This window comes from Onychomys torridus, chromosome 5 (genome assembly GCF_903995425.1).
Source record: "Onychomys torridus chromosome 5, mOncTor1.1, whole genome shotgun sequence".
In the NCBI taxonomy this organism is placed as follows: domain Eukaryota; kingdom Metazoa; phylum Chordata; class Mammalia; order Rodentia; family Cricetidae; genus Onychomys; species Onychomys torridus.
The window spans coordinates 76,469,502-76,481,062 of record NC_050447.1 but is presented as its reverse complement, the minus strand read 5'-3'; the positions used below and the strand labels follow the sequence as shown (position 1 = coordinate 76,481,062).

General features: G+C 38.0%; 1 protein-coding gene across 3 annotated transcripts in view; it reads left to right on the top strand.

Moving 5' to 3' along the window:
- Positions 1-11,561, top strand: part of Nebl (nebulette) — a 364,943-nt gene that overhangs the window by 322,696 nt on the left and 30,686 nt on the right. For 2 of the 3 annotated variants that reach the window (XM_036186869.1, XM_036186870.1), the window contains exon 5: positions 10,756-10,927. In XM_036186869.1, coding sequence (XP_036042762.1) covers positions 10,756-10,927 — 172 coding nt within the window. Of the gene's footprint in view, positions 1-5,702; positions 5,796-6,998; positions 7,092-8,510; positions 8,604-9,728; positions 9,834-10,755; positions 10,928-11,561 lie in introns of all 3 variants that reach the window. The other variant, XM_036186871.1, reaches the window with a different exon arrangement.

Genomic DNA, 11,561 nt, shown 5'->3' with positions numbered 1-11,561 from the left:
GAATTCCAGGAGGGAAAAGGTGATGTGTACTTTAATGCAAAATTAGAAAATTGTGCAGTTGAATCTTTGTGCCATGAAGGAAGCCTTGTCCTGAGGATAGCATCTTGAGAGATGACCTGGAGGCTGAAGCCCGGATTAGAGTGAATGACATTTTGTTCTGTTTAATGGGAATCTGAATCAGGTGCCACTTGAGTCTGGCAGAGAGGTTAGTCTGGGAAAAATGTGTGAAATGTTACATTCCTTCACTTTGCAATGACAAGATTTGAAGTGTGCCCAGCAGTGTCATCAGTTACAAATGTTGTATAGTATGTGTGGTGTCTAGTCATTCCCCTACAGGGAAGTGACTGTGTTGTTTTTTATTGAGCTTTGAAAAACAAAAATGTTCATTTTTAATTGTGTTGGGCTTTTCACCCTAAGAAAATCACACAAAACAGTACAGTATGTCGTCTCCCCCCCCCAGTCTTTTCTAGCAAACAATAAATGCAGAGGAGTTCTGTGTCTCTGAGATTGGGCCATGACCCCCTACTTAATATTCCAATGGAAACTTGGCCTTTCAAGATTAGCCCGATCTGTCAAACCAGGAGGTGATTGGCTAACCTTTAAACATCCCGACATTTTCCACCTCTGAGGACAAGCCTTTTTGCTATTAGCTCTCTGTGCTAAGATCTGTTTTTGAATTTCATTTAGAGGAAACCTGTCTCAGTGAACTTTCAATTTAACTATTTTGGGTCTGAGTTGAGACTGGCCTCTTTACTCATGTTAAATTCACAGATACTAAGACAGATGATATCTGAGACATCAAGGGACCAATGCTCTATGCTAGCCTAGATTTCAACTTTAAGCATTACTGAGGGATTTCTAAAACCTATTTGGTGTAGATTTAAATCTTTGCTAAATTTCAGTGTGAATTTTTTGTTCTTACATAGGTGGGTTCTCTTTGCCGAGAGTCTAGTCTTCTGTGAATTTTAATCATAAAATGCCACCTGAAATGGAAGACCTTGCTAGTTTGTTTTGTTGTCCCATGTATGATCATTTTTCCAATTTATTTTCCTCCAAATAGGTCTACCTGAAGGAGAAATTCATGGGTGGAATGAATGTGAGGATGCAGGGTGTGTTAGTGACTTTTTTCCATGGTGTAACCAAACCAAACACCTGACAAGAAGCCACTTGAGGAACAAAGACCATGTTGGCTCATGGCTTGAAGGACTACAGTCCATCACTGTGGGGAACACTTGACTGTGGGCTACTGCATGCAGGGGAGTGTGGCTTACATCTTGGTGCCTGACCAGGAAACCAGAACCAGAGTGCCTATAATTCTAGTCTGCAACCCCTAGCTGGACCAGTTACTCCCCATGGGTAAAGGTTTCCCAGGTCCCCAGGACAATGCCTTTAGCTGGCAGAGGATGTGAAGACACACAAGCCTCCTCCCTTTCTCTTTTATAATAGCCATAATTTCCTTTTTTTTTTTTTTTTGTTCTATTCCATTACCTGTGTGCTGTCAGTCAGATATCAACATTTGCAAGACTCTAAGGCTAATTCAATTTGATTTTTGCCTTTAAATACATGCTCAATTCTAGTTAACACATTAATAAATAAAAATGCTTCTCAGAAAACAATAAATCATTATGTTAAGATAATTTCCAAGGCATTTGTATGTAGTATGAATCTTAAAGGTTCTTATTAATAAAATCAAACCTGAGGCCAGTTATTGGGGTGAATGCTGGAAGATCAGAGAAGCAGAACAAGCCACAGCTACCTCACCTTGCCAGTTTCTCAGCTGGTCTTGTTTCCTTAGACTGGATGCCTCTGAGTCCTCATCCAGAATGGAACTCAGCGGAACTGTGCTGCTCCAAAGCCTGAATGCTAAACCAGCCAAATGCTTAACCAACTTAGTTCCTGGTCCTCATGCCTTATATACCTTTCTCTTTCTGCCCCCCACTCCCTGGGATTAAAGGCTGGGTTTCTGGGATTAAAGGTGTGTGTCACCAAGCCTGGCTGTTTCTAATGTGGCCTTGAACTCAGAGATCCAGAGGTATTTCTGTCTCTGAAATGCTAGGATTAAAGGCATGTGCTACCACTGCCTATCCTCATGTTTAATATTGTGGCTGTCCTGTTCTCTGACCCCAGATAAGTTTATTTCGGGGAACACACAATATTTTTGGGAACACATTTGTATATATGATTAATTATAAAGCTTTTGGTCATAAGCAATGTTCATTTATATTAACCAAAGAATACCTATAGTGATGGGTAGATGTGAATTTATTTGCACTTCAGGATAAAGAACCCAGAAAGCATGGGAAAATATAAGACAATGTTTCTTACTGGAAAAGAACATAATATTTGAACAAAAAGTTCATTTATACAGCAGTGACAAAAGAAGAAATCTTCACTATTTTAAGCTTTGGGTAGAATAAATTAACCATATTTTAAAATAAGTTATTCAGGTGAAATACAAAGGAGGAATTAAACATGCGGCAGCCATTTCAGATCCTCCCGAGCTGAAGAGAGCTAAAGAAAACCAGAACATCAGCAATGTGATCATATTTCCTTAAGTGTTTTTTTCTCTGTTATTGAAATACCATACATGATTGGGAGCACAGCACCTGCACAGTTGAAATCTCACTACAATGAATGCCACTATGTGGGGTCATTTCTTGGAAGTGGAGATAACATTCCATACTGCTTTGTGTCCTCCATTAGGTGCTTTTTGGGCATTTTCTTTTTTTTACTGAAAGTCTGCTCTGTTTGTGCTCTAGGGGGAATTCAGCAAATGAGACAAGACTTTGGGTAGTCTCAAGGTTTCAAAGGAACAGGGCATAAATTACTATTATGCATTGTCTTACATACTGTCACAGTGATTTGTATTTGTTGACTAGTTACTGTTTTTTTGAATATCTGACAAGTATTATCTTTTTTTAACCATAAGCAATAATACTTCTTGCAAAGTGTTCTGGAAATGTAGAGGAGGAGGAGTATGTCACAGGAGGAGAGGAACCGTCCTGGAGAAGGAACAACACTAGAGTCTTGTTTTAGAGAGTCAGGAATGGTTTCAGGTGGCTTTTGTGAGGAAAGGTCTTCTTGGGTAGGAAAACTAGTATTTTCAGGACCCAAGCCTATTCACGGTGGAGGGGACTGAAGTGATGAGGACTTGGGATGGAGGGTGGCAGGAGGTGATGGTGGGACAGGAGCCGCAATGCCAAGCCTAAGATTGGAGTATGGAGAATCTCTATGGTGTGGCTCATATAAGAATATGCTAACAGCTTGAGTGTTGTTCAGTCTTTGATTTGGTGATTAATTTGTTACTACTACTTCTCCTCCTCCCCCTTCTCCATCTTCCAAAAATGTGTTCCTAGTCTTCTATTTATGATAGAAACAATACTCTGTAGTTGGTTGTTTTTATTCTTTTGACTCTGGGGCCCCGTCACCCAGCTCCCAAATAAATAAACAGAATCTTATTCTTTTATGAATGCTTGGCCTTAGCTTGGCTTATTTCTATCAAGCTTTTCTTAAATTATCCCATCTAACTTTTGCTTCTGGGCTTTTATCTTTCTCTATTCTATATACCTTTCTTTGCTTCTTACTCTGTGGTTTGCTGTGTAGCTGGGTGGTTGGACCCTTATGTCCTCCTCTCTTTCTCTTCTTCTCACTCCTTGATGTTCTCTCTTCCTCTTCTATTTTCCCTGCATACAGCCCCACCTATCTGTTCTCTCCTGCCTAACTATCATCCATTCAGCTCTTTATGAGACTAATCCGGTGTTTTAGACAGGCAAAGTAACACAGCTTCACAGAGTTAAAAAAATACAGCATAAAATAATGCAGCACATCTTTGCATCATTAAACAAATGTTCCATAGTATAAACAAATGTAGCACTTCTTTAACTAATATTCCATCACTATACTCTCTTAACTTCATTTGAAAAATAAGTGTATAATGACATAAATGTTATAGAATTTACATGGTATGTCATGCATGCCAGTGGCAGAATCCAGGATGATTAGTTAACACTGAAGTGGTGGAGAGGAACATGGACCCTAGAGTACTGATAGGTTTGATTCCAGCTGTGGACTTCATTTATTATATACTCTTCATAGATTTTCACCTGTAAAATTTCCTTTCTTATAAAGTAGAGATTAGAGTATTAAAGAGATATTGCCTTTAAAGCACATGTCAAATTGATGAATAGGAGAATCAGGACAAGCATCTCCAATTGAATTGATGTCTGGGTTTACATTCACTAGCAACTGTAGTTTTTCCCTATTAGCAAAGCAGCTCCACAAATCTTTAGTTCAAGCTCTATCACGCATGATATTTCTACCAATAAAGATTACATGAAACATGTAACTGTGTCATTTCCATTCTGAGAACTTGCCTAAACTCTTACATGCAACAGTGCAAAGAATGTTGCTTCTTAGGGAGAGGGCACATCATAAGAAATCCAACCACTTATTTTCCAGGCTTCTCATTTTTTTTATTTTCATATTCATTCATAAGAGCATGCATTTCAATAGCAAGGTCTGTGGAAGGCCCTAAGGCTGAATTTAAACTCTGAAAATGCATTGACTGTCACTGTATAGCTCCTTGCAAAAGGATTTTCCTCTTCCAGCTTTACCTCAGCTGTCAAAAACTCTCAGAAGATATGCCATCCCTTTGCTCTATGTTTGATGCTCCTTTATTTCGTGAGACATTGTGGAATTGTTGGGATAGTTGACTATGGATAGTGAAGTCATCTCCTTTTTCTGCCCTCAGCTAAGAAAGAAGATGTCATGCAGTAGGTCAGGGCATCTTCTGTAGTGTCCGGTCAGATGTCAGGCCTTCCACCATTAGAACTTGGTAAGGAGGGAAACTACGGTTCCTGAGAGGAAGGTTAGTAGAGGCAGTACGTTACTGAAGTGCATGCATAGGACTTTTGTGACCTGTGTTCTCAATGCTTCCAGTGATGGAAAAAGTCTATTGTACACTTAACATGACTTATTAAATGTTGCTGATTATAAATCATTTTTAAAGATGGTAATTTGGTAAACATTGCTTTAATGTTAAGAATCGGTGAACTCATAGAAGGGACAATTCCTTATTACTGATGAGATCAAAATCAGGAAGTCATCAATAAATTATATAGTGTAAAGATTAACAATGAAAAGAATAATTTAGAACATTTGACAAGGAAAATCTTGGGGACTAGCGTCTCAAGAAGATGACATCTGGAAGAAGTGGACACAAAGTCCTACTACTACCCAAGAAGCTATTTCCAATTGATTCTTGCTGAGAAAGAGAAAATAAGCTTTGTCTAATGGAATATTGAGCACACTGTAGGCCAGGCTCCATGACCACAAGCAGCTGACCAACATGACAGATTCCATGTTTTTTGTTTGTTCATTTTTTTTGTGTGCATTTGTTTTATTTTGTTTTGGTATTTTTGCTTTTATTGCTTTTTTGTTTTTTGTCTGTTTCTTTTCTTTTTTTAAGGAAAAATGACATGAAGTTGGGTAGGTAGGGAGGTTGGGAATATTTGCACTAGCAGAAGGGAAGAATATGATCAAAATACACTATATGAAAATTTTTTAAAAATAATTTAAAATGGTATCATGGAGGAAAAGATAAAATATTAATAATCTGTTTCATGTGACATTTCCTTTAATGTGTTTCAATGGTACACATCTGTTTCCCATGATTCCAAACTGTCTTATGCTTTGTTCCCCAGTTCCAGTATAAAGAACAAAACTATAAGGCCACTCCAGTAACCATGACTCCAGAAATAGAAAGGGTGAGGAGGAACCAGGAGCAGCTGAGTGCGGCAAGTCATTCTGTTTTCTTTTATATTTTATTTGACTTGATGTAGTTTTCTTTTTAAAAATGCACCCTGTGCCTTTGTGAAAGCTCTCACACATTCGCACATTGAAGGGCATGATGTATGACTCGTATGTGAGTCAAGAAGTTTGCATCATGCTTTCTTACTCAAGAGGTTTTCATGAAGGACCCAAGCTTTGTCTTGGTCACTGGAACACAAGGATCCACAAGAGCCTTTTTTTTTAGCTTACTGCTAAATCTCTAAAACTGCACCTCAGTAAGAAGCTGGGAAGTAGAGAGGTTTATGCATCAGAGGGGAAAACAGTATTAGAGACAGGACAAGAGAGGACTTGGCTTGATGGGCACTACACTGTGCACTGCCAAGGCAGGGCACCTTATAATGAAATGGAAGACATCAGCCAGTCATTTAATGATCCATTTTAATAAAGCAGACCTGGTTAACAACTGAGAGGGACCTCTGCTCTGTGCTAACCCCTCTTTTAATGCTAGATGTGAACATCTGAGATCAACATTATTCATTTCTTTGAATAGTGGATGTGGAAAACTGAATTTTGAGGAGTCAGAGACCATACCAAGGATCCATGGCAAGTACGGACAGAGCTGGGACTTGAACTCAGGTTTCCTGAAATTTAGAAATCTCTTTATAGTAACCACACGTAGTTATCTTTTGTCAACCCTTTTTGAGAACTTCCCTCAACAGCGAAAATAACCTCTTTCTTGCAAAACTGGCATTTTGAAAGACATGAAAATGTAAGAGTAAGTTCTCTCAGGCAGAGGAGGAAAATCAAGGTTAATATAGTTTATCTTTAATACCTCTGAAGGTGGAGGAAGAAGTCAGGGACTTTCAATAGTAGAAACTTGGGGGCCACAAGCAGACTGAAGTGCTTTTTCAGCCTGCCCTGGGGCCTTCATTCTAGTTTATTGTCATGGTATCTTTCTTGTCTTTCTTTTTAAGGGTGTTCCCTATTTCCATTGCTGTTCTTTGTAGAGTATGTAGTTAGCTTTGACATGAAATAGGCTGCTTATTGAAGATCCCCTTTTAGGCAGCGAAATCAACACTTCATCAGTTGAGTTCAGTCAACAGGAAGCCACTGTGGTAAAAGCAAGAGTGCATTTGAACTCCAGCTTCTGTGCTTGTCACTTGGAGCCCTTTATACTGTGTATTAAAAGTCTTATCTATCCTCTATAGGTCAAATACAAAGAAGAGCTAAAACAGGCAACTTCCATTCCGGATTTACCAGAGTTGAAGAGAGTGAAAGAAAACCAGAAGAATATCAGCAATGTGTGAACATCTCAGTATTTATCATTTGTATTTAGTGATATCAAATGTGTCAATATGTGGATGAAGGAATCATATTACAGCAGAGGTTCTCAACCTGTGGGTGGTGATCCTCACAGGGGTCACATATCAGATATTTACATTATGATTCCTAACAATAGCAAAACTATAGCTATGAAGTACCAACGAAATAATTTTATGTTTGGGGGTTACCATAGCATGAGAAACTGTAGTAAAGGGTAACAGCATTAGAAAGGCTGAGACCCACTGTATTAGAGATTTCCTGTCTGAGTCGATAGTCTCCCTTGACTAGCAGCTTCTTCCGAGGGCAGCCTCAGGGTGGTGAGTGCTGCAGAGTTTGCTGTGCTATATTATGATGACTGTGCTGTGATTTGTGGCATAGTCTCCTCCTCAACTTACTCTCTTGCTGGTGATTGCTCTGGTCCCCAACCAAAGGCTGGGGTACTTTCTGGCATCTTGGTCCAGCAGTCTAGTTTGCTCTGTTTCCTACCTGCCTGAGTTCTTGTTTGTCAGACCCCTCCTGACCCTTTCTCCCACTCAAGATGATTATTACTGTGTTTCTGGGGGAAAATGGTAAAGTATGTGTGGTTGAATGGATATATTGTGTGAAATGGGCCAGTTAATAGGCACTTGACCCACGGCAGTGTTTTTCCTCAGACTGGTGGACTACTCTAGATCCCTCTGTTTATATAACCCACCCACAGTTCACTGAGAGCATCCTTTTAGGAAGTCATTAACATACAGAATGGGTTCCTTGGAAGAGGAAGTTCAGAAATCTATTAATCTTCAAAGAAATCTTTTATGCCTCAAATTCATAAAGCCATTTGACCAATTTATGAGTCAAAGGTAGATTGTCATTTGATCCTTTTCCTAGAAGCTATCTTTTGGAGGAGTAGATTCATTTCTTCCCACTCATACTTGATGTGACTGTATTATTCTAAAGAAGGGATGTGGTTAGTGAAAAGGAGGAATGGAATAGAGGGAAGCATGATGTCTTTGCACGATTTGCTGTGGTCACCTGGAAAATACATCCTTTCAAGGCTCTGTTGTAGTTAATTTCTGGGAAAACACAGCTATGCAATACCATTCTATTCAAACAAGACTTGTAATATCCACAAAGCATTTCTTCTCATACCCATCTGTGATTAAAGGCTCACTTCAGGCTTACTGGTGATATATTTGAGCCTATCCATAGTGATTGAGAAGAGGTACACTGCTATGCCAAAATGAAATAGATGCTTGAAGATGAAAGCATTTTAAGTCCCCTCCTCCCTCACCTCCCTTTCTCCTTTGTTTTAATGAGTTCCAGTCCTTGGCTAGCCCTTTAAAATTAAATATGATGTGATTCTTTTTTGGTTGAACTGATTCACAATCTTCTATTTTCCTTCTGGGAAATGGTAGGTTTATTATAAAGGTCAACTGGGAAGGGCTACAGCTCTCAGCATCACCCCTGAAATGGAAAGAGTGAAGAGGAATCAAGAAAATATTAGCTCGGCAAGTGGTTTTAATTCATTTTGAACTATTGCAAAGGATGTATCCTTTACAATTTACTTGTATTGTTTATTGTCTTATGAATAAAATATATTTCCAATAAACACCTATACTACTGCAGATGAATTCCAAAAGCTCTCACTATGTACATCTACAATATCGTACAATCCCTCATTGATATTCCCAGATGTGACTGATTGTTACATCTATAGTTTATTTAAGCCATAACTCATGTTATTATAGCCAGTATCTTTGAAATTGACCAAGTCTTTGATGTATAAGTTAAAAATAATTGTCATTTTACTTATGTACTTCACTGAACATGAGTTATTAAATGCTTTCCATAAAAACAAATTTAAAAATAAGTAATTCAAAATAAGAATTCAGAAGATAACAAGTTTAATGCATTTATTATATCAGTTACTCAGGAAAATGGCCCATGGTAAGTATGCACTGCTTTAGTAAATTCTAGGGCTCCAGGGCTCCATGGCAGGAATCCATGAAATGCCCACAGATATGAGTATCAAGCCCTGTTCCCAGCACACCTGGTGGTTCTCCATGCCTGTGGGTCAACATATGGGATTCATAATTGAAAATTCTCTCATAGCATTTCTGCCTAAAGAGATTGGGCATAGTCAACATCAATAGTCTTTAAGCTGTAGCTGCTCAGAAGAAAACATAGAGATCTGTTCCTTGTTGTTCCTCATTCTCTAGGGAAGGAAAAAAATCAAGGAAACCAGAAGAGGTCTCATGTGCTTGCCTCAGCACTCTGAGAGCAGAAAATTGCTTAGCAACAGAAACCACGTTCAGGCTCTATTTCATGTTTTATTTGCCCTGTTTAAATGTGCTAAGCAGGTCCACTGGTGGTTATTACTGACTTGGACACACGTTTCTTTCATGTTGACAGACTTAAAAGTCTTTTATACAATACTTTTAAGGGAAATTATCAAGAGTGTAATTTTAAGTGACTATTCTGGAACAGAATGTAATTCACTGAAAGAAAAGATACCTGGGAAGTAATTTTGAGTAGGTTGCCCATGACTCACCCAGTTGAAAAGCTTTAAAATGTTATGTAGTTTTTAGATTATAGGTTTTCAGTTATATGGATGTTTGCTGTTTCTTTTGCAGGTGAAATACACACAAGACCACAAACAAATGAAAGGTAGACCATGTCTGATCTTAGATACACCTGCTTTGAGACATGTTAAAGAAGCACAAAACCATGTTTCCATGGTAGGAGGCAACAGATCATTGTCTTCATGACTAAAACATACTAAGGAATGGCAAGACCAGTGTTTGAGTGGCATTAGTTCACATTAATCTGGACAACTAACAAAGCATGGGAATGTGAATGAGCCCTTGGGACAAGGCATTATAATTACACTGAAATGTAATAAAAATATTTATTCTAATAAAATAATTTTCCCTCAATGATTTTTGGTGTGTTTTTATTTCTAACTTGATTACTATAAATACATTTGTGAATGACATCACCTAGACTTTGTTTTTTACTTCATTTTAAGACATTTTGGCATATTTGCATATTTTAAAGAATATTTTTGAGTATTTCAAAAGCAATTTCACATCAGTTTTTTTACCATAAAGCTTACCCATTTAAAGTGTTTAGTTTAAGCTAGTGTAATTTCAGAATGTTACAATTATTGCCCTCTTTAAATTTCAGAACATGAAAAGAATGTATGTTTTATAATATACACAATTTTTATAATTATATTTGAAAATTTATATAATATATGTATAACTCTTAATCTAATTTTAAATAGCATTGTCATCTTGAAGAATTATGCTCAAATAACTTATCATTATTGCATATTGCAGGTGAAAGGAAATCAATTCATCGTCAAATTGTATGTTTTAGGAAGTAACTAATGTTTTTAAGCACTTGTCTTTTATACCTTACTAATATATAGGTTTACATATCATTTAAAGGAGATGCTATTTTCAGTGTCCAGAAATATGAAATTATTGGTGCTTTGTTTCTGATATTGCCTTTGGAAGATTTGGGCAAAACATCATACTATGTTATATTTATTACATGTAATAACACAGGTGCACTTTATGTGATCTATCATTCTATGAAAGTTGTGTGAGACAGCCAGGAATTTCAGTTTGAATTAATAATCCTTTTGTTTTTCAGGTCAAGTATCATGAAGACTTTGAGAAGACAAAGGGGAGAGGCTTCACTCCTGTTGTGGATGACCCTGTGATGGAGAGGGCGAGGAAGAACACCCAGGTTGTGAGCGATGCTGCCTATAAAGGTGTTCAGCCCCATGTTGTAGAGATGGATCGGAGACCTGGGATCATCGTTGGTAAGCATGTAGTCTTCTCATGAGTATAAATGGTCAAAAGACTGTGCCTGGCCTAGAACTAGCTTCTGTATTCGACTGACCTCATGGGTTTGAGATAAATTCCAACTACATCACAGGTAGAATGCTTTGGTACCATGCTGATCCAGGGAATTCAGAAAAAAGCCTTGCCAACTACTTTCTATTCTTCAAAGTTCTGTTTAATATCACCTTGTTAAAAACAGCATCATCCCAGAGAGGAGTGGTTCTAATGGTTGAACATTTAGCTTGTGTCCTCGCTTGGTGAAAGTGTTCCACTCTAGACATCATGTACATGGCAGACAGAATGACCATTTCTCCTTTATGCTCTTTTGTCATTAAACAGAGAATCTGATGGTATTCTGGAACATGAATCATTTGTATTTTTGAATAGTGCTTCTGAACTAGGATATTTGAAGGCCACCAGAAAGCCCAATTATTTAGAGAGGGGCCCTCTCTTTATTGTGTCTTTTTCTTACATTTAGTTCAGGGAAATCCCAGGGGATGTGGCTTGAGATATCAGCAGAAATCAAACTGAAGTATAAGCAGGCTGGAAAGGAAAATCATTAGGTCTCAGTATAGATCAAAACTCTGAGTCTTGTTTCCTGAAATGCACTTA